We start from the raw sequence: 26,427 nt of genomic DNA on the forward strand, positions 1-26,427 counted from the left end.
AGATATTCCAATTTGAAGTTTTCATCATGTGATCCTAATTTTGAATGTAAATCTACAGGGTGATTTTTTTCTGGAAGGGTTCCCGTTTCTTTCCTCCGGAATTATTTTTTTTGTGAACCACTAGTAGTTTAGAAAAATTTAAAGAGAAACTCTCGTTCACTTTTTGGTTTGTCGTAGTTCTGTCATATCTGCAATCGATTTCGAGAAAAAAATCAAAGAGCTCTCCATAGTAATTCTCAGGAAAATTTATTATAAAGATCCAGTCAGATAGCTGTGATAAACAAATTAATTATAAGTTTTGGTACCTACTTATTTACCAATTCTGCAGCGAAGATCAATGAAGATTGGATAAACTGATTAAGCATCCCAAAAAAGTAGGACTACAAAAAACACCTTGTATCTCGAAAACAAAGCGTTTTCGGGCTCATGATTATGGGCCATTTATTTTCAAAATTATCCAAGGAATCTCTCATTTTCCTCCGCAACTCCAATTCATGAATATCCACTAAGATAAGAACAATCGAATTGGTAATAAAAAAAACTATTTCGAGTAATTTGCTTCAAATCATTATAGACATGAGTAAATAAAAATAAAGAAATTTAGTTTCGATTACCCCCCCAAGAGAAAAAGAGATCTACGCCCTTGGGCCCAAATCTTCCAAACCAAGACAACAAGATTTGCTTCAGATTTATGTTATTCAAGAGAATGAATTGTGCACCTAAACTCTAAACTCTAAAAATTCATCAATATATGTACCTATATTAGAAAATTGAATGTTAAACCTCTCTCAAAAATGGATAACTTAGTTCTTACATAAACCTGGAGGAGATTGGAATGAATATTGGAACTTCAACAATAAAGAATCTCAACAATCTGAACTCTACAGACGTCATTCTGATATCGATCGCACTAACAATTCAACTTCGAATACGAGAAAAAAGCAGAATGGCTTCTACTCTAGAACGTTTCTTATCGATTCCCTTTCAATCCGCGTCCTCGAGTCTCCTTTGAGAAATATAAGTTCATAACTATCGCAACTAAGTTCATATTTCCGATGGGGTACTGAGCTGGAAGTTTGCTGTCTCAGAGATTACTAGAAAGTTTTGGGATATGCTTGTGAAAGGGTCGTTATCCGGATTTTCATTGGGAGATTCTGACAGGAAGCCTCCGCACATTTCGGAATTTATCGATTAAATGTGTGATCGACAATGACACATGCATCAGAAGATACAATCTAATTGCCTGCAGCCCTGTAGGGGTATGTGGTCTGAGATGGCAAAGTTTTTGGAAAAATCAGCTCAACAAAAATTAATATTTAACTCATGTTGAAAAGTCATTCAGTATTGAGAAATAAATACTCTGAAATTTAAACAATAATTGAAATATAAGAAAAATAATAAATCAAAGGTTGTGAAAAATCGATTTGACTCAAATGTGATGGATGAGAAGGCACAACTTTAAGAGTGTATTGACATTAACATTATGAGTGCACAAAATTTTGGAAAATGGATATTTATAAATTGCAACGTTATAATTGCCAGCTTGGTTAAAAGTGTCGAGATGAGATTCTAAGACTAATTTCTAGGGGTGGTTTGGCATACTTTGCAACGAAACTATCCAGGTTTTCACAAATTTGATTAAATCAAAATATACAAAGATCGACCCTTTTAACTCTATCCAAATTGAAATTGAAAACTTAACTTAAATGAATTAGGTTCCACCGATTTACTGAGCTTTCAAGATGACTGAGATGGAACCTTTTCAGCAGATTATTTCCAGCCTTTAAAATGAAAGATCTTAGCAGGAAACTAGGGTGGAGTAGGTACTGTGGTTTCCTATTCTCATTCACCGAGGTTGATGTAGATAATAATAATATTTCGCAAGTATTCTCTCAGTTTCAACGAAACTGTATTTCAGGAACTAGGTTTGTTTAACGTACGTACTATTCCATCTATGCGAGGTTTTTGTTGTTCTGAATCTCAATCACAGTGCCCTGTGTGAATCCCACATGAGATACTGTGTAATATTATGGGGACACAGTTCAGGTAGGGAACGCATTTTCAGGCTACAAAGAAAGGCTGTGAGGCTGATGGCGAATCTCGGATACAGGGATGATTGTGAGGCAGCCTTTAGGAGTTTGAGGATTCTGACATTTCCTTCACTTTTCATTTATGAGTGCCTTAAGTATATTCATGTAAACAAAAAGACCTTCAACTGCAATATAGATTTTCATGATCACAATACTAGAAGAGCTAATGATATAAGATCCGATTATGTGAGACTGAAGAAGTCGCACGTCGGCCCAGCTTTCTTAGGCCATAAACTTTTCAATAAATTATCGTCGTCAACTCGAAATCTACCTGAAAAGATGTTTCTGAGAACTATCAGAGAATTCTTGATTGAGAAAGCCTTTTATAGCGTTGCATCATTTCTTTCTGCCACTATTGAGCTGTGAATTTGAACTTTTATCTAACACATGACATATGTATATATATATATTTTTTGTATGTTTGTCGTATAATTATGTTGTTGTAGTTTTCAATCACTTTTTGTCATATGTTATTTCCCTATTTTATTTTGACGTGTGTAATATACCTGTAAAGTATAAAAGGCACGAAATAAATTAATTACTTACTTACTTACTTACTTACTCAAGCTAACTTCTTCTTCACGATTTTTCAATCCCAAGGGTGGTTGTTCTCTGTAATGTTCCAATCCCAAGAGAAGGTCGAGAATCCCAACACAATCCTCGCCGATAAATTAAATTTTAAATCTCAAATTCAGCTAGTAATGGCTGGAATCTAAAACAACGTACGTATCTTTTCTGAAGTCTCAACAATTATTGAAAAACCTCCAGAAGCCGATTCATCAGCGACCAATCACTTACGATGAATAGACAAATTATCGCGTCTTTGCAAATTCCAGTAGCGTATCATGAATTGATGAGTGCAAAATCGTTACAGAGTTACGTAAGTAAGTTACAAATATTAGGTACAAATGATTTATTTTATTCAATTGATTAATTGATTTATTTTATCTTTTTTGGTTAATTTTATGCATTCTAGACGTATTTCGAACGGATACTGCTCTAAGCATCTTTTTCGTCTTCATTTTTTATATCAAATCATTCTTCTCCATCATTAGGCGATGCTAACACCATTCTTGCCTTGACATGGTATATCTATATGGTATACCTACGACTTATGCCATATCACTCTGCAAAATGTACGCAGATTAACACCAAAGAACTTCGTGTTACCTACTAAATAGGTGACTTTCATCCATAAACTATAATGACACTTTAGTTCTTAAAATATTTCTAAGTTCTGGTGTGACACCTACTGAAATTCTTGTAATTATAATTATTACGACTCGAAAACATCTTTCCCGTGAACAGATTTGGCCAAAAAGATTCTGGTGCCTCCTTGAAACGTTGTTAAACTTTGACAATTGTTTGCATACGTGCACTTCTTACGTAGGACAGACACCACAGGACTCTGTAGTAGCGGAGCAAGATTTTAATTTACTCAAGGCAAGACACATTTTGTAAAGCCCTCTGATGACGCAAGAAAAACTTTTTCATAATAAACGACTCAAAATCGAAATTTTTAATAAGTAACCGTTTAAAAAGGTAGACAGTAAAGAAAAATAAATGTTCTGCTTTGGCTTCACTAAACTGACTGATAATAGTATCGTAGTCAAATTGGGATGCTTTATCTCTTCAATAAATTAGACTGCCAAAACTGAAAGTCTTTCCTGATTTACAGAATCTGCACTCGTCATTTTCTGCTAGACCCATTCTCATGAGGTATATTCTTGCAAAGATCCAGATACTTCTTGGATCTCTTAGTGTCAAAGTTTTGAAGAAATTTTTTGGAATGATCGAAACCAGGAATATTTCGCCAGAGTGTTTCTCTTTAGGTTTTTTCCTTTTCCTGAAAATATTTCTTTTAGGTAGGTATATACTTGCTACAGAAAGGTTCCTTATTCTTGCCTAGTTAGGCTAGTTCATTGAGTCTTCTTCGGCACTCCAATACCATCTTAGAATCGATTATATATGAGCTCAGTGCTTTGATTGCGGCCTGACTATCAGAATGTGATATATAAATGTATCGCTATATCGTATATTACTGATAGTTGCTGGCTAGGTTAATTTCTACACATCTTTCTATTGTAAGTATCTCTGCTTGAAAGACACTTATACAGCGGCCTAACGATATTGAGCATTTGGTATAAATCCCGAATACTCCAGCGCCAATCCAAGTCGTGATTTTGGAAACATCTGTTGGTATCTGAAGGTATTTTTTTTTGAGAACTGGGATTGTGGAATGCTTTACTTCCTTTCCCAACCTTTTTTCCACTTAGTATCGTAATAAAGGTTTTTTTCGACGCTGGTAATAACTAGAGGTGAAATAAAATTGCTGAAATAAATATATATAGGATTATGAATTTTTCGTACATCTGTACACTGTACAGCCACTTGCAAAAAGCAAATGACAAATATTATATTTGAAAATGATAATGGTGGTATCATGCCTCTAAACAAAGTGTTTGGGCTTTTCCATAATTATTCATTTCATACATTCAGTCATACAGTCATTAAACCGAGTTCACCTGGCATTCTGCTGGTCCATGTTATATTCGTCGAGGCCATAAGCTAACTGGAAAATAATGAATGAAAAGGGCAAAATTGTAAGGTTATGTTCTGTTGAAGCTGAAGGAGACAAATTTCTTGGGATTACATTCAGTTTGAAACGAGGCGAGTTATTATATTACTCTCACATTATCTTCCAAATTTTCAAAGGATCGTGCGACTATGTATTACTATATGCATATTTCATTGTTAGTATAAATTTTATCCTAGTCATAATTATAACCTAAAACACGTTTTTGCTCTTACAGGAACTTTGAAAAGGACCAAGAGAACCGTATAACTCCTGCTTTCTTCAAAGATAATATAATCAGATGTGTCCGAAGTGTATTTGGAGAATGTGCTTGCAATGCTGATATAGATCTACTCAAATATAACCCAGGAAATCTTAATGCTATAATTCGAATACCTGAGCACTTATACGTGAAAGTTCATGCAGCTTTAAGTTTTTGTGGAGCTTGGCACGGTCAACCTTGTTTTTATATTATCCACAAAACTAGCCCTTTATTATTGAGTTTATCTCAGGATAGTAGAAACTACGAGCACTAAAATGTCAGTTTGCAAGCAGTTTGGAAAAGACAAAGTAATATTTGCTACCGAAGAAGATCATAAAGTTCCGAGTACAGTGAAGCTTCCAGAACCTGAACCACAACCTGGACTAATACTTCCTAGTGGAGATATTAATTGGAACTGCCCTTGCTTAGGCGGTATGGCAACAGGTCCTTGTGGCTTTGAATTTAGGAATGCTTTCAGTTGTTTTCATTACTCTGAAGCTGATCCAAAAGGTATAAAAAACATCCTTACAATGTTTCCATATCAATCATTCTAATATTCAGTTTACCTTGGTGGAAAAGTTAGGATTATAAATAGTATTAAATTGGGATTTTTAAAATTCATGAAAACTTGGGATTGAAAACAATTATTAATTTTGTTTTTCGATATTGACTACTTGCTTCATAAGCCACCAAAATGAGAGATGAGCGATATTTCACAAACTGTGATTTGATCATTGATATCAGAATCTCACAGGAAGTCACACTTCCATTAATCTTATACTGAGTGTGACGTGATGACAGTTGGAACAGATTGTTCTAGGGCATATCTCAGTCCTTATCATTACTATTGAATACACCAGATTTGTATTCCTTGTTGCAGTTTGCTAATATGAATCATAAAAGTTGAAAATTTGAATCCTAGAGCTAATATATGATCACTGGATATTGTCATATTTACTCCTCAATATTTTTTGATAGGTATTTCGAATAATTTAATGATATTTCTCTGTTTACATTACTATATTTGAGCTGAATATTTGCTCTTACGTTAGTCGTGATATTTCACTGTTAGAATTGGTACTGATATAGATATCGCAGTCTTCTTTGTTGATATTCAAAGTGAATATTCGTTAACGTAATTGTTCGTTAGTTGAGAAATTTCAGTATTAGAGTTGGTGTGTGAATCAGTTATACTCAAAAATGATTAAGAGGAAGACTTTGGCTTTCTTCACAAAGTTGATGCAAATTATGCTACTTATAATTTGTGCAAGTTGAAATCATCTTTAAAAAATCTAGAGTCCTACCTAAGCTGAAAAAAATGGAAAATTTAAGACAAATGAATGTTCTCATAATTTTTCATTAATTTTGCTCTAAATTTTGCACAGCCTTCTCAATATTCTGTAGCTGAAACAATAATTAGACCCAACTTCTGCACAATAGTCATTCCATCTTCTTTAAAACTCTGAATATTAGATAAGATAATTTCGAAAAATTATTGTTTTTCTCAAATTATTATGATAAATCTCCACCGAAAACCTTGAAACTTATTCATCAAATTGAAATGTTACTCAGGGGATAATAGAAACAATGAAGTAATCAATTTCTAAAAAGTATTAACAAAAACAACTCAGAATTCCAAGGTTCTATTATATCGTCTATTTTCAGGAAGCGATTGTTATGAGAAGTTCAAAACAATGCAAAATTGTATGCAAAAATATCCCACCTTATATAATAAGGATATTGCTGAGGACGATGATTTTGCTGGTCTGGATGAACCAAAAGGAAGTAGTGTTGTACCAGCTGAAAACAAAGAGTCAACAAAGAATGTAAAAAGTGAGAGCTCAGTATCTAAGGGCGGACTTAATTTAGCCTAAGTTATTGTAGACAAAAATGTGAAAATATTGATTAACAGTCTCAACTGTTTCGTTAATCGATATGTTAGATCTATTGGTTTTTGTAGTATATGTATAGCAATTCAGTTCTAAGAAATATGCCATTATTATTCAACACTCAAATTGTTTCTACCAAATAAATCATCTGTTCGTTTAAATTTGTTTTCATAAATTGTAGAAACCAATCCGTTTTACAATATCACCAATACCTTCATAATAGAAAAATATCAGAAAAAATACTAATGTGAGTTCAGGAGCCTATTTGCTTGAATATCTTATATTTTGCATGAACCCATATGACATTGAATTGTAATTTAAAAGCACTATTTTCAAACAATTTTTTTTGGGGAAATAATAATTACTTGCTTGGATATTTCCTTCTTCCACTTTCAGTATATTCCATTATATATCACAACTAAATCAAGGGAAAAGGACAATAACACCCCAGCTCATTTAACAGGATCAGAGATACTGAAGAACTAAAATAATACCTCGACATATATTGAGGATATTGAATTGAAACAAATTTTATTACAAAATAATTTATTGCATACATTTAATAGAAAAAGTTGTTTTTGAAAAATATCTAGCTAGATAATATTCTTTGAATGTGTTCGTAACCTGTTTTCAACAAATAAATACATGCTTTATTTTCCCTTAAATCGTCTAATGAATTATCATCCAACAATATTTCAATATTAGGCATCAATAAATCTGCATCTGTGCCCATAGAAATTGCAACATCTACTATTTTGAAAATTAAGGTGTTCTGTAAAATTTCTAGTGGTGAATCCAAATTACTATAATGCCAAGTATCTCGTAATAGAGCTTGACGCCATATTCTCAAGTACATTTCTTCCTTTATATCTGGAGAATCTATAAATTTCAGGACATCAAGAGCTTTTTTGAATTCCAACTCACTTGAATCAGTATATTCGTTACAAATATAAAGATTGATAATTTCTTTTGGAGTTAGTACTTGCGGATCCTCTGTATTATAACCAAAATGCTGAAGAACGTAATCTGGAATATCTTCTTGGTAGGATATTAGTTCTAGCTTATCATTTACTTTTTCCAAGAAAGTGTCTGTATCTCTTGCATTAGGTGCAGCCAATTTAGCCAACTTCGCTAAACTGTACATTGTCTTTTGTTTAGTAATTGAATCAGTTTCATTATCAGACAAGTTAGATAGTGTGAGGGAGGCTTGTGCAAATTGTAGATCAAATATTTGTTGCATCCATAGTAAAGAAGGATGTTGACCTAGAAATCCTGTCAATTTTTGAGCATTTCTTGAATTCAACTTTCTACATCTTTCAATTAATTTAGCTTGCTTATTTTCTTTTAAATACCAATTATATACATGTTCAGTGAATCCCTCACTTTGGAATCTATTCATATATTCATCTAAACGTTGTTGATTATCAGTTGCCTCACAAATACAAATAAGACAATCAAAATCAAGAAATTTCTCTGCCAACTGTGTAGCACTCTCCCATTCCTTTTCATCAATTAGTGGAAATATTAATTTATATCTGTCAATACAATATTGTTTATAACTGAGTTCTTTACGATGGGTATCTTTAATACTTTGAATGTGATTTTTTCTCCCATCCAAAATAATGTCTATTAGAGACACTAGTTGATGACTTAAATCATGCCGTAACTGTTTATTACTCGTATACTTCATGGCATACTTGCAAGTGAGATTGTGTTGCTCCCATAGGCTATCCATTAGTCCTTCTGTACCATTTGCACTGATCCATAACAAATAATCCGGAGCTAAAGATAAAGCTATTTCTTGTGGAGTGAAAATATCTGCATTATTCCTCCTATACTGCAAAACTTCTTTGAGAACATTTAGAATTATGTTGTTGGTTTTAGAAATTGTCGAAGATATCTCACTAGGGTTCATGTCAGAGTGCACAATTTCACTACAACCATTCACCAATTCTTGAAAACATTTATAAATGCGATCAACTGTGCTGTAGAACACATCTTGATTTGTCAAGCCAAATTCAGAATCTATCTCGATTCCCTCCACTGCTCTATCAATTGCCTTATCTAGAATCTGTTCACTTGGAAAAGATTTCAATTGAATTGCAGCAACAACTTTCTCAGAAAATTCAGACAATATGTAGACAGTAGCAAGATATCCATCTCTGTGGGTATGCGCTCCAAGTCGATTCCATAAATTGGTCTCTCTGAGGAATTTACAAAACAAATTGAGAGCTTTATGTTTATCTTGTAGTTGTGTAAGAATTTGCATGGAATAAGAACTGCCAATACCTGGATTTACCTCCTCATTCCATCTTGGATCACAAGCAGGCTTATCATTTATTATATCTCTGCATAAAGAAACTACAACATTATCTAGAACAGAATCAACTGATGGGCTTGTTTCTGCTTCGACTGGAAATAGTTCATTTACTATATCCTGGCAAGCACTCATCTGGTTCTTGATATGAAAAATGAAAGCTGCTTTAATTTGTCCTAATGTATCAGTGTAAGCGTTATATATTTCCATAGGGTCCAGATGATAAACAGATAAATTATTGGCTCCATTGGTTTCATTGACGTATTGTTCCAATGATGCATTGGCCATACTCAAATTCAGATCCGAACTTAGATCACTTCCAATAACTGATACTAAGCCATTATTCTTCAAGAAAAATATCGGAGTATTTACGCAAACTGATCCTCCTAATATAAAATCTTGAGGAGTAGTAAACTCCAAAACATCTTGTTCTTCAGGGGATTTCAAAACAATTATTTTTTTCTGATTGAATAAATACGTACAATTGTTACACCACAAAAATTTGTATGATAATGATTCCCCTGGATTGTCCTCCCTATACATTTCCATTATTTTCAAAATTTTGAATTCTTTTGCAATTATACTAGGCTGACAATTGTTAATTGGAATGCTTATCAAAGCATAATGAATTTGTGGGGAATATGGCATATTTACTGCTGCAGTTAAAAGGATTAAATTCTCTTTGTCATGTTGTAAATCAAGAATCCATGTATCTAATTCTCCCACACAGTTTTCACCCATAGCACTCCGAAAATGATCTCTCACTAATCTGTTTAACTCTACCATATAAATAAGCTGTTCTGGTTGATTTGATGAAATTTTCCATTTTTGTAAAGAGTGACCAGCTAGTATAAAAACAGTCCAACCTTCATTCTGATCTGAAATACTATGTACTCTTACCAATCTAGTTTCTGCAGATTGTTCTGAAGATATAGGCCCGAATATGAATGAAGACATTTTTTTGCTTATACCACCCAACCATCCTGTTGGGGCTTTAAGAGTGTGACAGTTGAGGGTATGTCTTCCATTGATGAATTGTGGTTGAACAAGTGCAATAGAACATGTTGTTGTGGCTAAAATGCATCCTAAACCTTCAATTTCAGTTAAACTATCGCACTCTTGTCCTTGCAAATCAATAGTTTGCTCTATTGAAACATCTTCATGAGAAACTGATGGCCAATATCTGATTAAACCCTCAGGTGAGACAGCTATACATGATGGTGAATGTGCTCCACTTGTTAAAAATACTGCAACCAATTCAGCTCTATGCGATAAATCACTTTGAGGTAACTGCAATTCAAAACATACATTGGAAACTGCATGTTTCCTTTGTGGAGTTCCAGAGGGTGCTTGAACGTTTTGCCTATATTGCCAAATCAATAATCTTCTGCCACATACAACCCAAGCATAACCGTATTCTGAGATTCCTGCAGACACAACGGTTTTTCGATCAGCAAAGGTTAAAGTTTCAGTTATTAATACTGGTAAAGGTTGCCCAAATCTTTCAACGGAGTTGTGGTGTGTTTTAAATACAACTTGAACGGACTGTGTTGATTTGCCGGATACACTCCACCGTGAAGATTTTCTAAATGGTGATGGAGCAACTCCTCTTTTTCCTGTTCTATTGAAAGGACTTTGCGTAATCAATGGACTTTTAGTTAGAGAGACATTTTGAAAACTTCGATCCATAATTAAGTATTAATTTCTCATTTAAACTAAATTCTTATTTCTTGTATATGTTATAACCTATTTGAACAGATTTGAGATTTCACCGCCAAGTGAAACTATTTCAATGAACTACGACAGATGACAGATAAGAGAAGTTTATGAACTACTAATTTTTTATTAATCTGTATATAGTGAAATCCAACAAACAAAAAAACGTAAAAATTAGATTTTGAGCATATTGAAATACTACACTGCGTTTGTTTCTTGAAAATAATCATTATATGCTCCTCAAATACTTATTTTCTCATGTTGGCATGAATAGCTGTCAGATTATACTAGTGAATTTATTTTTATTGGCATTATCGTTCACGTCAGTGCTCAGTGTTTAGATTGTGATTGTGATTGAATTGAATTCATTTATTATCATATGTCTTAGTGCATTTTGTTTTTGTCGTTAGTGTTCTTCCTTAGCAGTGTCTAATAAGAACACCTCATCAAATTTCTTAAATGGATACAAAACAGAAAGGAGGTCCAAAGGACAAACGCAGGTTAGTTTCAAAATATTTCATCAGTTCAATATTTTCCTTCTAATAAGAAGGATACAAGATACGAAGATTTATAAACTACTTAGATAAATGTTTTCAAATAATGTGTTGTCATTTAATGTTCTATTGACTGAACATTTCAATCAAAATTGCCCTCTAAATTAGAAACCACTGTTTTGTATTAACCTACTTTCGATTCAGATTGTGTACCTCTTTAATTTTCAAATGTTTGTAAGTCCCACCGATGACCACATTCTATCCAAATTTAATATTCTTAATCATATTCTGTTATTAAAATCTTTAAATGTTAACTCCTTATGCTCTTGATAATTCTCAAAAGCCATCTAATAGCATTGTTGTGTCCTCATCATTCAAAATGTCATTTTGAAGAATGAAGATAAATGCGTAAATGTGCTATGTTTTTACTATTTTCTTTTTAACTAACTAATATGTTGTGCTATCTCTACGGTGGCGTAATGACACAGTAACAAAGCTTTCAGTTCTCTTCAATTAATTATTGAGTAACTCACGTCCCATATTCCTCTGAAAAATTCAATTTTTGTATTATATATTTAGTGATTATTTTTAGGCAGTGTAAATTCAATTGAGTATGGTGACTGCTACAAATTAATTTGTATAAATCCTTGGAGAATTGTCAGAAATGGAGCTTGTTTATAAATTTTTTGCTGATTAAAAATATTGTTGTTTGAAGATTTTGTTTTCTAATATTTCTGAGGGCGTTTCTGCGTTGAATAGAACATGGATTATAGACAAATTTTATACGCTCTCAAAAACTAAATAATAATATGTAGGTATATCAAAACTTTAATTCAAGTCGAAATATTCTCTAGAATTAAAATTTGTTTGATTTGTTCTTATTGAATTTTTTGAAAATACCGAATTGAAATCAGTTATTCGATAAAATCTCGAAAAATTAATTTTTCTCCATTTAAACAATAAGCACAAACACATGAAACCGTTTATTAAAGTTCAAAATAAAATGCTGATAATTCCATTATAAAACAGGGAAGTAGGTATCTTTTCTGTATCATATTTCTTCGAAATCTTAATATATATTGAATATACTTAATAGAAATTGGTCGAAACCTTTCAAAACTCCCAAAAAAATATTCAAAATGTTATAATCAATTAGGTATTAATAATCAATAAATAAAAAAATAGCAAAAATCATAATAAAAAAGAAATTTCTCGAGAATATCATAATACACTGGTAAAATTGAAATCTTGGAAGGCTATCGTTTCGATCTTCCTATCTAACCGTAATGCATTTCGATTAACCCGAAAATTTACTACGCCACTGATTGTACTTTCTTCCTTTTTGAGGTAAGTTGGATATTGCCTCTTACAAAATCGATCCTTCTCATGTTCAGATGGGATATGATGATTGGATTATTCAAGTTTTGTGCTTGATTTGTTATTTGTTACGATATTGGCAGTCATTATCATTCTGATCCCATAATAATGATTTACCTTTATAAAATTATAACATAATTTTAATAAGCAACCAACCTGATCATAATATGTTTAATATTTAAAACTCTTTCTGGTATGATTGAGCAAATTAGTGATTTCCAAATTACTTCGGTATTGTCTCAATCACCGTTTAAATTTCAAACAGACATTGTGATCACCGTTGACCTCAAGCGGATCAAGCGAATTATAATATATCAAATAACTAATTGAACTGGAACGATAATAATGATCCGTATACATCAAAAATGATACAAGATCTGCTAATACTGGTGGTAATCGTTTTTCTATTATGAGAGAAAGTTTAATAAAATAATAAATAAAGTATTTATAATAACAATTTATAAACATTTTCATTGTATTTTTCTGATCATTCATCAAAAAAGTCGGTCTTCGAAAGCCTGATTAGAAAAAAAATACTCTCACAGGGTACATAACTTGCCAAGGAACGTGTTCTATCAAAATTAAAATGCAGTTGGAATCCCCTATCATAAGTCATCATGTAACCAAGTTTTGCCTTGACAGATATATATTTAAAGTACGAAGAAAAATTTATGTATAGAATTATAATAATAAATTAATATATAAATAAATAATAAACATAGGTATAAATGAAAGCAAGAAACTCTGTATTTGAGTGAATTGATGTAATCTGGAATGGAATAAGCGTTTTCTATGGGATGAAGTGAACAGTTTTCGAAACAATTTTTGTCTTGAATGAAAAAATTTTCTAGACAAATTCGGTACTGTTCTGCTGGAAGAATTTCATTATTTTTCGCCTTTTATAGAACTACATCGAACCTTTTTCAAGCTAGATCAGCTTTCGAATTATCGTAATCCGAGTGACATAGGATTCAACCTGTCCCAATGTTGACAATAGAATACCATTCATTCTTCTTTAGATGAAACGAGTAAATCTACATTCTCCTCAGAAATACTCTAACGATAAATTATCCCAAGGGACACATTCCTGAAATAATCACTCATTCACGATGTGTGTGTCTTGTTGTTTCCAATAATACATCTTGGGAATCAAAGACAGGATTATTCTAATCATTCATTCATTTAAAATATCTATTGTAATAACTCCTTGTGAAAAGCCTGGATCAAAAAAAGTTTTTTAATCTTCAGGGGGACATCAAATGCAGAAATTCAATGTGACCTTGGAGTTTGATTTCAAGATCATTTCAAGGTCAAGAAGACTCTTTGAATAGGGAATAAACTTCTTTCCCTCCAGAATATTAAACTTCATGGAAAACCAAAAACATTTTGTCACTTCCGTTTTTGTCCATAAAATGAATTTCTCATGCTTGAGATAGTCAAAATAAAGTACTTCGCATTTATTACTCGTAGAATCATTAGTTTTCATATTCCGCATGAATTATTCAAAAATAAAAACTTCTTCGTCATTCAGAAAATCTACGTGGCCTTGAAATGACCTTGAAATCAAACTTTAAGGTCACATTGAATGTCTGCCGGCATTCGATGTCTCCCTAAAGACTGAGAAACTTCATTTCAAACATTTTTTGATCAAGGCCTTTTTTCAGTGGATCTTTTAAAAGGGACCACGCTGATGTATATCAAAAATATTTTACAGCTTATAAAATATTCATTACCTAAAACTTAAATCAATTATTCGAAGATATACTTGATTGTATTATAATTATGACAAATATTTTCAATAGTTTCATTTACCTTTAATGAAAATTTTTCTATGTTATAAGATAAAATGCGAAAAAAATAATATTTCCAATGCTCATGAGACATTAACACGCGGTTATGTTCTCAAAATAGAATTTGATGGATCATTCGACGCAGAATAATTTTTCTGTACTAATTTTCATTGGTCGAATAGCCCGTTTTCGAAGTAAACATATCATATTGGAAATAAGCCAATGAGTATTTTTTAGGCCAAAAATTACGTGCAATGGAACTCTATAAAAGAAATGCGTTAGGATTTATTATTTTATCAAACTTTCACTCATAATATAAAAAAACGATACCACTAGTATTAGCAGATCTTGTATCATTTTCGATGTATACGGATCATTATCACCATATTTTAGTTTCTTTATTTATTTGATACATACTTGCAATGTTCAAGGTCAATGGTGATTATAATTACCGTTTCAAAGATCAGTGGTTGAAGATTCACAATCATGGGTGATTTGGGACTTCACTGATATGCTTTTTTCAACCTGCTATAGAGGTATAAACCTGTAAATATGCAAAATATTATGATCAAGCAAGTCGCTTGTTAAAATTGTATTTCAATTAACTGGAGGTGGATCCTTAGAATGGGATCAGAATGGTAATGACTGCTAAAATCGTAACAATTAGGTTGCAGCCCTCAAGTACAGAACTTGAATAGTCCAATCATCATCTCCCATCTGAACATCAGAAGGATCGATTTTACAACGGGTATTATTCAACTTACCTCAAAAAGGAAGAAAGTACCGAGTGTTTTATTATATACAGCGCCATCTATTGAAAACTATTACGCCTATGCTATCGACCGAAAAAAAATCAGTGGCGTAGTAAATTTTTGGGTTAATCAGAATGTATTAGGGGTAGGATAGGAATATAGAAACTACAGTAATATGCCAGTGCCATACTACTAGTATTTGAACATTTTAATATTACGATTGTATTGTGTTGTTTTTGAGAAATGTCTTTCTCATTAAGATTTATTCCTCTAATATATGGCGCCCTCTATTGGAAACATTTTACAACCATGGTACGATAGAAAAGTATCAACGTAGGTACTAGAAACCTGGGTTTATCGATTCACCGAGTTAATCTAATACTCTGTTGAGAACCTGATTTACCTAGTTTTGTGACTATACTCTATAGGTATTAACCGAGCTCCCTATCAATTTTTGATTTTTTTTTTGTTGCAAACCTATTTTAATCCGCTGAGCTTAATATGCGCAGTATATAGTATTTTCATTGAATATCTTCGCCGTACAGTTGCTTCTTAGATTTATTTTTATATTCACATTTTATTATAACTAACATTTTATTCGTCATAGAGTAGTTTCTTCAGATTTTACATTTCGAATAAATGAAATTTTAAGATGAAACCATGAAGCTATATAGGCAAATATGGTGGTAAATACATGTTATCAACAAGGGATCATATTAATTTTAGCAATAAATGGTTCATAGAAGGATTTTTAAAAGCGGAGAATTGTTAAATTTCCCTTCGTTTAGTCATATTTCAATTTTATTTTCTCTTTATTTCTAGAGCTTCTAGCTTTTTTTCTCTGTCTAGAATTTCTGGATTATAATTGGAAGTATTTGTTAATTCTGATAAGTCTTTGGATGTTCATTGATTCTCATTAGCGAAGTTCTTGTTGGTCCAATATATAACTTTCAGAATTCATTATTGCTTAACTTGATGTCTGTGTTCATATCTTAAAGTGAAACTTTCAAGATTTTTCTTACCCATAGCGGGTTTTTTGTTAATTATATGTAATTTAAATTTCTGAGAGAATTTTTGAAATATTTTTTGTTTGTTTCAGGTCAGTAAGGACAATCTCACTTGAGGTAAAGCCTAAACAATGTTATTTGGATAAATTTATCCATTAAGGAGGAAACCATACTAATCTCTCATATAATTATTACGTAAATATTTCATGGAAATAAATCAGTTTCTTCAATTTATCAATATATGTTAGGTGATGTGTATTTGAAATACTTTCATAAATATTTATTTCCAATAGGATAATATTTTTTTCTAATTGATACTTACTTAAAAAAATTATATATTGTTATGTTTGAAGTGATCATATCTCATTTAAATTAATTTGAAGATTAATTGACTATAAACGAATAGAATGCACCTAGGCTTAGAATATGACAAATGATATCCAAAGCTTTAGCAGCGCGATGTTGGCATCTATTTGCCATCAGCCAAGTAATCAGCTTCGGTAAAAAAAATATTAACGAAAATAATAATAAAGATGACTACATTATCCCTTATTCAGCAGTCTCTCCGACATAATTATTTGAGATACTTTCGGATCAAAATTCAGAAATACGTTGGGATGAAATTTATAGTCCTCGACATGTTTTCAGTGAGCATCGAATTTAGGACATTTTGTACACGCAGGAGGGTTCTTTTTGGGTCCTTCACTCTCCTATTTTTAACAGGCCAGGATATCTTAAGATTCAACTGCCAACTTACATTCTTCCTGTTCAGCTAAATCTAAACTCCTTTCATTTGGCCCAAAAGAGCTTATCAAGTTTCTAAAAGCAAATTTCAATATATCAATCAATGGACCTTGTGTTCCTATTGTGGAGAGTGCAAAAAATTTGGGACCACAAGCTCAAGTTCAGCGATCATGTGACTTCCCTACTGAAAAGATCCTTTGCTGCTTTAAAACTCCTTTATTTATTCGTGAATTTCTGAGCCCAGGTCTTCGTTGAAAGTTAGTCGAATCACTTGTACTGTCCCACTTCAATTATGGTGACTTTGTGTATGCTTTCTATCTCGACGCTTGGGACAGAAAACGAATTCAAAAGGTTCAAAACTATTGTTGCAGATTCATTTTTGATCTACCGAAGTATTCCCTCAACATATCTCAAAAAATGAACGAACTTGGCTGGCTGAGAATGGAGAACAGGGTAAAGGTTCACTTACTTAATTTGGACATAAGGTGCTTGACACTGGATTACCTATTTATCTTCGCCTACTTCTGAATTTTAGAAGTGATCGTTCTATCAGACATGTAACAAGTCTGCATATTCCCAGACATTTCACATCTGGTTTTAAAAAATCGTTCCACTTCAACGCTGTTATTGAATATAATAAAATACCTCCTTCTCTTAGAACGCTTTCCTCATATAAAGGACCCCGCACGTTTAGTATGGGAAATGGCTTTCCGTGAATTTGGCTGAATTTTCGATATGTTGTAGTTCTTGATGATCAGAAAAGTCCTTAGCCACAAAGCTCAAAAATGGACAGTTTTAGAGATATAGAGCTTTGAAAATGGATTTTTTGCAATTTTCGGGGTTTTTGCTCATCAATCGGGGAGCTCTCATTTAATTATATTGTTTTTGATTGATCTACTCATTCATTTTGCCAACGATCATATTATTAGATAGTATTCATTCGTATGTGTGAAGTTCAAAAAGTTCATAGAAAAAAAAAATATTTTCAAGAATTCGTGGGTTAATATCGGAAGTCCATTCATAGTTAGCTTCCAACACTTGGACTTCTATATTCTACCCGTATAATACTATATTGCATCAAAACTGTAGACATTTTCACGGATTCGTTTGTCTGTGAGATGCTATCATCAATTTCGAGGCATTCTGAGGAAAATGTCTTGGCACCCCATTGTCAGATTTTCGAGATTTGTGAGAAACAAGTCACATATCATATGTAAATGACATCAACAGTGTTCACAATTGTTATCCCTGAGGATATATGATAATGATTTTCCCATTTTCCCCCATTACAGCCCGCGATGCCTGGTTATGAACATTTCGGCTAACATTTTTGATATTATTGGACATCAGATATATGAGGATTCAGTTATTATGGTCTCTCTCAAAAAAAATCTCACAATATGTCGTTTCTCGGTCCTGTGAATTATTCTGGCGTCATCTTGTGGCATGAAAGGATGTATGGAAGATCTTGGATTTTGTATCTCATTTCATAGCCAATGTGGGGCAGTGTATAAAAAAATTATCGATGGCGGTGCCTAATATAACCAGAAAAGATCATTTCTCAGTTGGATTCTGGCCGCCGAACATCCAAATTCCATCAAAACCAGAAATGAGAGCTCCCCGATTGATGAGCAAAAACCCCGAAAATTGCAAAAAATCCATTTTCAAAGCTCTATATCTCGAAAACTGTCCATTTTTGAGCTTTGTGGCTAAGGACTTTTCTGATCAGTTCATCAAGAACTACAACATATCAAAAATTCAGCCAAATTCACGGAAAGCCATTTCCCATACTAAACGTGCGGGGTCCTTTAAACTTGCTATCAAGAAACTGTTTTTGTCTTCTCAATAAACTATGAGTACGAGAGAGATGAGGATAATAAGGAGAATACATGGAAAGACTTTACTGGACAGGGTGAGAAACGAGGAACTAAGGGAACGAAGCGGGATTCAAGACGTGGGAAAGTTTGTGGGGCAGAGGAGAAAATACTGGAATAAGCACATAGAGAGAATGTCGGACAACAGACTGGTGAAAGGAGCAAGGCAGAACAAACCCACGGGAAAGAGAACCCAGGGAAGACCACCGAAACGTTGGAAAGAATGCTGGACGTCTACGTCGGAAGAGGCTGATTAATTATTAACAGGCAAACGCCTACCTTTATGAACTACCAGCTCATATAAGCAAGAAGAAGAAGAAGAATAAACTATGCCCATAGGTCAATTCATCGTCATCGTAATCGTTTTATAACTAAGTGACCCGAGAGGCCGTTTCCTTCTATTTCATGTTTCCCTTTTTGTTCTGTTTTTTTTTCTTGATTATTTTTTTTTGTCTTAAGGTATTCAATTTTTCATATGATTATTCAATTTAAATCATGTTATTGTGTTTTACTCTACTCGGGGGATTAAGTTGAATAGCATTGCTAGACTTCGCCCCTGAGTAGAATGCATCTATCCAATAAAGGCGTTATTATTATTATTTTCTACCTGTTGAATGTATTTCACTTTGACACTTCAATCCCCCTCCACACCGAAAAGAAACACCGACAAACTCATCACTCCACTACAATCGATCCCAATCTAGATTAGGCTCATATTTGGAATTTTTTTTGTATTTTTTTTAATTCTTCTATTACCACAATCGCTTATGCAAATGACATTGGGGTTTTCTTGCACTTGACGAAATTACGCGATATATACGAAATTTAAAGAAAAAACTGGTTTAGCATCTTAACTGAGTCGATATCGTAATCGACAGAAAAAATTCTTCAGAAAATCGACGCACTCTGGTCATATTCGAACTTGAACCCATCCGGAATTGTTTGAATTTCGATAACTTAATTTGTTCTTAATGACGAACAAATTGCATCGTTCATTGCCTGCTTTCGTTATCGTCGACCAGTCGACAAAGACTGAATTTTTGTTAGTCTCCTTCTCACCGACTTGCAACTAGCTTTTTTGTGTACTTATTCGACCGGACCTTGTTTTTTAATTGTGTGTTTGGATGTTTTTATTGCGTGTTTGAGTGTTAAAGTTGTGTATTGGTTAACTATTTTCTTCTGTTGAATTAGATTCAGTTTTCTCTTGAAATGTGGAACATGCCTTCGGTCAATAAGCCTTGTTGTCTCGAATATGACATCGCAAACGTCAATTTTGCTGAAGAATTGGATAAACTGATTAACTACGAGATTAACGATGCAGCATGCTTTTATGCACTTTACGATAACGAAAGTGTTCCACCTGATCGAGGCTTCGAAGATTTTGGTTGTTCCTTCCCGATCTACGACACTGGAAGTGTTCCCTATTTCCCGAATGAAACCGAAAATGGCCGTTATGTGAACTTTGAACGCGAAAATGAAAATTTCTTCTTGAGTGGTGAAAATCCTAGTAGTGTGTTTCCATGCGAATATTCGTCCATTTGTGATTATAACAATGTGTTAAGAGTTTTGGATGTGTGTAAGCAGAGGAAACTTGGTGAAAAATTGAAAAAATGGTATGTTACATTGAAATATTGTCTTCTAACTACCTCAAAGAATTTCTTCATGTCCAAAGGTGAATACTTCAAAGATGTGTCAGTAAATCTCATCGAGCACCTACTTTCTATCATTCAACTGTCGTAACCTAAATGTGTTCTGAATGTTACTCTTTGAGATATCGTATTAACGACCTTGAAGTACATTGAGATGAACTGCGGAAGTGCCCTGTCCTTTTTGCATGTGATTTTTTGTTTGGAATAGTTAAAAAGAAATGATTTCCATTCCATTCGAATCATTGAAAAGATTCGATTCGAATAAGTAGACCTATTATTACAAATATTAACATTTTTATTCTATTAGTCAAATTGATAGAAAGTAAGGTTACATAATTTTAATATTATTATTTATATGTTATTGATTCAACATTTCGGTTCCATCTTCATTCTTGACACATTTGAAGGGGATTTCTTTCAATGATATTATCGTACCTATAGCTACTTGTTGTAGGGATTAATTTAATAGTAATTTACGTAACAAGTCCGGAAAATAGGGTTTTTTTGGACGAATAGACAAAATTCCAGGACTCGCTTACGCTCGACCTGGAAGTCTGTGAGTCCAAAAAAACCATTTTCGGGCGTGTTGCGTACAATATTTTTTCGGCAATCATGTAAAATAACACTATCGCTGCTGCTTTCCATATTTTATTGCGATTGCGATCAAAAAACATGCAAATTTTTGACAACTAATTTCATATGAACTGTCAGCCGTTATCTCGGTTGCTATGGATTCTATGATTCTTTTCCGGCCTAGTCCGGGAAGTAAGTACTTTACGGACTAGGCCGGGAAATGCTACTTTCTCAGAGAAAAAGCGTCCGGGAAGTTGCCGAAAAAAGTAATTTTGTTCCTAAACTATCCAGTTTATTTATTGTACACTTTGTGACTTATTCGTTGATCAAAATTGAAAAGTGAAACTATCGATATGATAGTATTTATCTTCTTCTTCATGTGCCCTGTCTGTTTTATCCGACGTTGGCGATCACCATTGAGAATGCTTCTCGATCCTGTGCCATATGCAAAAGTTGACCTGCATTTCTTATTCCGGTCCATTCTTGAATATTTCCGAGCCAGGAGGCTTGCCTTCTTTCTACACCCCTCTTTCCTTCTATTTTGCCGCTGATTATCAATTGCAGAATTCGATAGCGACTTCCCCTCATCACATGGCCCAGTATTTATCAATATGTTTTATGATAACTATCGAACACGGGTATGGTGTGTTATGGAAAAACCGTTGAAAAAACACGCAAATTCCACTGATTTCGAAAATTGAATGGTTTAGGGACAATTTCTAATCAATTTTTTTCTCAATTTGAACTTTCGAAAAAGGAAAGTTTTTTCCTTGCTAAATTATACATACTTTATAAAATTTTCCTATGTTCTCTGAATGCTCGATCGATTCCTGATTTGAATATGTAAATATAATGGCAAATTCAAAGTGAGTTTTAAGTATGGAATGCTTCATTTATCTCGGAAACGGATTTCACGATTTTCATAGATTTTGGTGTGCACGAATCTTGGTGATATGACCGATATCATGGTGGTATATACATTGATGTCAGATCTTTGCTTTTCTGGAATAATAACTAACTTTCTCATTTCAAATGAATCACCCCTGTAAAAAATACCTTTTGAAATCCCCAAAAAATACTGAATATATTCATGGTCCCTATATCTAAATGCCATCATACACCTCTTACATGAAACGAACATTTGAAGATTCTTCAAATAGAACGAGTTTATTCAATAAGAGCCATCTGAAAGAAACTACCAATATATTAACAAATTTAAATTGAGTGTCGATTGAGCATTCAGAAAATATGTGAAAATCTTATGAATTATTGAACAAGGAAATGCTTTCCATTTTCAAGAACATTGGAAATGAATAATAAATACAAAAAATGGTTAGAAATTGTCGCTTTAAGTACTATTCACTTTTGGAAACCAGAAGGATCTGCAGAAATTTTTCATTCAGAAAAACGGGTTTTTAAATGTCTATGTTCAATAGTTTTCCCGATAACGTAATTGTATATATCGTGTACATCACACGGTTCACTTAAATTTGCTAAACTCACGATACCCACTAAAGAATAAATCAATATTTCAATTGATTCTTAATGTATGCTGTGACTCACTAGCAACCTATGAAAAACTATCGAGAAAATATTTCATTCAGATTCGTTTGGATGAAAGTTGAGGAGATAGATCATTTAAATGTCCCTGTTTTTATTTACTAAAAGTAAGCCAGTAGATCAACTTTGTTGGTAGATCGACATAGCGAGTAGATCCACCTAATCAGTATACTTAACTAGCTAGTACATCGACCTTGCCCACAGTTCAACCTTTCACGCAAATCTGCCTTTTTTTTATCTTTCTTTTGCTCCTAAGAAAGAACTAGATATGCACGAAGCGTGCTGCTGGACTGTACTGCTTATAATTTCCAATTTTCATTGAAATATTAACATTTATATTTTCCGAATTTCATTGAAATCGGATCAGTAGAACGCAATATATTTAGGCTCCGGAAATGCCACATTTGTTCAAAGTAAATAGAAGGCCGGCACGAGTGATTTTGGCACCTGCAGCAATGAATTTTTCAGCGTCTGCTGAAAAAGTATCAATAGCAATATCTTAATTCATTCCTGTAAGTGCTATATCCGACTTTCACATCCACATGACGCTGCGTACGATTGAAATGATTATCTATCACACCACAGTCCACAAGATACAAAGGGCGGTAGGGCAAGCAAAGTTTCAGTATTGCTTATAAAATTAATTGGGATTACAGATACTTGTTCCGCTGAAAACATGTGGCATTCTTGAAGAAAAGAAAACAACTTTTTTTTGCTATACAGCAGTTTTATATAAATTTCCATAAAATATGTTACAAAGTTATATATACAAGGGGATATATACAATGTTTACATGTTTCCTAAAGAATAATTTAAAGTGTGGCATCCAACAGTAGTCCGTTGGTAGTAGTAAGTTGGTATTGGCTCATTGAGTAATATTTTGAATTGCAGATTTCGGGTTGGTATTGGAAATGTCATTGACAGTAGGTTAGATTTAGTTCAGTTTGTTTGTGTTATTGGTTTGGATACAAGAAATTGTTAAACTGAAAAGTTGTATTAATTTTGAACACACATTGATTAGTTAATTTGAGTATTTCTCACAGTACTGTTAGAAAAAATGGGAATTCAAAGAATCATTGAATGATTTGATTGTTACCAAAATCGAAAGCAACGAATATATCAGTTTGGATAAAATTTGACCGAAAAAAAATCTGGTTTTGGTCAATCAAAGACAACATTACATAAAATTGATTGGTTACAAGTTCAAAACAGGTTGATAACAGGAAAATTCTTATTGATGAACACAAAAATATAATAAGTAGAGTACGATTTAATGGTAGATACAGAGAACATTTGCAACAAAATGTGAAATTCATTTATCTGGATGAAACTTGGTTATTTGAAAATGGCAGTCTTATTCAACAGTAGACTCTAGAAGAAAACAAAAAGTTTGCCGAGTGTATTCTAGGGTAGAGGTAGAAGGAGCACTATTTTGAATGCTGGATTTTTACCTGGATGTTTTGACAGTGGTGATCATAAGGATTATATAAATCTATCTTGGATAGGCATTTATCTGAATTGGACCAAGATAATTGATTCAATTTCATAATTTCACAACTATCAATCAAGTTCAAACTCACATTTACCGAGTTTTTCACCATAAATTGACCATTCACCATAATTTAACTTTGTTACTAAAAGAGGTACAAAAAAATGTTTTTACAAAAGTATCACGAAATCGACTAGTGTTTTTTAAAATGATTTCACAAAACGAAATATGTATAGAGTGGGCAACATATTGATTGCAACTTCATTTTTTCAAATGGAACACCCTGTATATTTTTCTATTTTTGACTAGCTCTTTTTCCCCTGATTTCGAATATATAACATATGTTTGGGTCATTTCTCTTATTCTGAGTACTACAGAGTTTCAAATTTCAAGAATCACATGGCAAGCTAAGTAATCAGTTTTCAAGAGGAAGGCTGCGATAATTCAAAATGCCCTTTTTTGAGTTATGTTTGACATACGTTTGTCATTGAATGAAACTATTCATCGAATATGCACTACACAGAAGAGGAAAAATTTGAAATATTTTCACTTCATGTGAAGAACAATAAAAATAAGAAATCTACAAGGATAGAATATATGCAGTTGCATCCAAATAATCCTATTCCAATTTATAGTGAAAAACATATGTCATATCTTTGTCAACGAGATAACTCAAAAAAGGGCATTTTGAGTTATCGCAGCCTATCACTTGAAAACTGATTACTGAGCATGCCAGGTGGTTCTTAAAATTTGAAACTCTGTGGTACTCAGAATAAGAGAGATTGATCAAACATATGATATATATTCTAAATCAAGGGAAGAAGAGCTAGTCAAATATAGAGAAATATACATGCTGTTCCATTTGAAAAAATGAAGTTGCAATCAATATGTTGCCCACTCTGTTGTTTTGTGAAATCATTCTAAAAAACACTAGTCGATTTCGTGAAACTTTTGTAAAAAATATTTTTTTGTACCTCTTTCAGTAACAAAGTCAAAGGGGGGGTCAAATTATGGTGAAAAACCCGGTACGCCCCCAAACTGATTAATCACAGCAAATTCCACCAAAATAGTATGAGAATTGAAAAAAGTTACTGAAAATCATTCAAAACTTCGTTAATATGTGACGAGGTTCACGAGATAACATGCGAACCAATGGCGAACCATGGCGCCTTACAACTTAGCGGACGTCGGAGGAAAGCACGTCAAAGCTGATCAAAAGTGAAGTAATTTGTTTCGGTTATTGTAGCTTTGCGTACTCTGAATTCTTGGCTGGCAGAATAAGCGACGGTAGTTGAAAAAGAATATTATGCGAGCATTTGAGATGACTGTATCATTCGAAAGCGATGTGCAATCGATGTTTGAGTCGATAAAAACGTCTAGAAGAAATCGTTCATGAGATCGTTCAACTCGTCGTTTTCTCCTACTTTATCAGCTGAATTCCGCGGATTTCGAGGTGCGGAATCTAAAAGTCCTTGGATCTGTCTAAAAACCATACGACTAATTCCAAAACAAACTAGTGTTTGTTTATTCCACGTCTACTGCCAGAACCAATAATAGACAGCATGCTTAATTTATCCCATTGTTAATTTTACGTCTATCTCCTCTTGTCGAGAACGCTACAGAAGAACGTATGTTCAGATGCTGGTGGTTAATTGAGTTGAAATTTACCGATGTCTTGGCGAGTCGGCATCCTGAGAATGATTGATGATGAGTGCAGCATATACTAATTTCGTTCTATTGAGACGCCTCTGTTGGAAAATAATTAATACGAGATGAACTGAGACATGATACGTTTGAAATAAAAGCTCGATTAGGGATCGAATGGAACATTGTAGTTTTCAATATCCAATGTTGTTGGTTTGATACAGAGAAATGACATAATTAGTTTTAATGGAAATAACTCATTAATTGTAGTTTTCACAAAATTTTTATTGTGATGATTAGCACGACCAAATCATTCCTGTGTTCAATTTCGGTTCATTTTTGATCGCTTGATCACCAAACCGATCGCCCTATATCACACGATAACTCTAGAAGGAAAGACCTAGAAAATTTTCAGGGTAGATTCGGATCTCATCTACCATTGTGAACTTCGTTAATGGCAGAATCCATCTTGGTGTTCTGTAAACTGCAGATTAGATTGAGATGAAAATTTGCATTTATATGTAAAATGACATTTGTATTTCGTACAAAATTGGATGGATTTTTTGTTCTTAACTCTACCCATTCATACAAACCCAAGGAGGCTGTCCTTAGTTTTAACGAAACC

At 33.2% G+C, this 26,427-nt stretch overlaps 4 protein-coding genes across 7 annotated transcripts in view; 3 read left to right on the forward strand and 1 right to left on the reverse strand.

Annotated features, from left to right (window-relative positions):
- Window positions 1–4,687: 4,687 nt before the first annotated feature.
- Window positions 4,688–5,429, forward strand: LOC123675460 (ribonuclease P protein subunit p14-like). The gene is made up of 2 exons (XM_045610820.1): window positions 4,688–4,843; window positions 4,904–5,429. The coding sequence occupies exons 1-2, from the start codon at window positions 4,818–4,820 to the stop codon at window positions 5,199–5,201; spliced, it is 324 nt and encodes a 107-aa protein (XP_045466776.1). The 5' UTR covers window positions 4,688–4,817; the 3' UTR covers window positions 5,202–5,429.
- Window positions 5,203–6,977, forward strand: LOC123675452 (mitochondrial intermembrane space import and assembly protein 40). The gene is made up of 2 exons (XM_045610816.1): window positions 5,203–5,437; window positions 6,593–6,977. The coding sequence occupies exons 1-2, from the start codon at window positions 5,203–5,205 to the stop codon at window positions 6,799–6,801; spliced, it is 444 nt and encodes a 147-aa protein (XP_045466772.1). The 3' UTR covers window positions 6,802–6,977.
- A 368-nt stretch (window positions 6,978–7,345) lies between these two features.
- LOC123675402 (nuclear pore complex protein Nup133) lies at window positions 7,346–10,927 on the reverse strand. Its single transcript, XM_045610759.1, has one exon. The coding sequence runs from the start codon at window positions 10,820–10,822 to the stop codon at window positions 7,406–7,408; it is 3,417 nt and encodes a 1,138-aa protein (XP_045466715.1). The 5' UTR covers window positions 10,823–10,927; the 3' UTR covers window positions 7,346–7,405.
- Window positions 10,928–11,152: 225 nt separating this feature from the next.
- Window positions 11,153–26,427, forward strand: part of LOC123675412 (hypoxia-inducible factor 1-alpha) — a 163,344-nt gene continuing 148,069 nt past the window's right edge. For 2 of the 4 annotated variants that reach the window (XM_045610782.1, XM_045610788.1), the window contains exon 1: window positions 11,153–11,349. In XM_045610782.1, coding sequence (XP_045466738.1) covers window positions 11,309–11,349 — 41 coding nt within the window. In that variant the 5' untranslated portion in view covers window positions 11,153–11,308. Of the gene's footprint in view, window positions 11,350–20,090; window positions 20,501–26,427 lie in introns of those variants that run through there. The other 2 variants (XM_045610769.1, XM_045610775.1) reach the window with 1 other exon arrangement.

This window comes from Harmonia axyridis, chromosome 1, assembly GCF_914767665.1.
Source record: "Harmonia axyridis chromosome 1, icHarAxyr1.1, whole genome shotgun sequence".
NCBI lineage: Eukaryota > Metazoa > Arthropoda > Insecta > Coleoptera > Coccinellidae > Harmonia > Harmonia axyridis.

Coding starts and splice junctions, on each gene's coding strand:
- LOC123675460 (XM_045610820.1), top strand. CDS start 4,818: ATGTATTACTATATGCATATTTCATT. Junction 4,844..4,903: donor TACTATATGCATATTTCATT/GTTAGTATAAAT, acceptor TTGCTCTTACAG/GAACTTTGAAAAGGACCAAG.
- LOC123675452 (XM_045610816.1), top strand. CDS start 5,203: ATGTCAGTTTGCAAGCAGTTTGGAAAAGACAAAGTAATATTTGCTACC. Junction 5,438..6,592: donor CTCTGAAGCTGATCCAAAAG/GTATAAAAAACA, acceptor GTCTATTTTCAG/GAAGCGATTGTTATGAGAAG.
- LOC123675402 (XM_045610759.1), bottom strand. CDS start 10,822: ATGGATCGAAGTTTTCAAAATGTCTCTCTAACTAAAAGTCCATTGATT.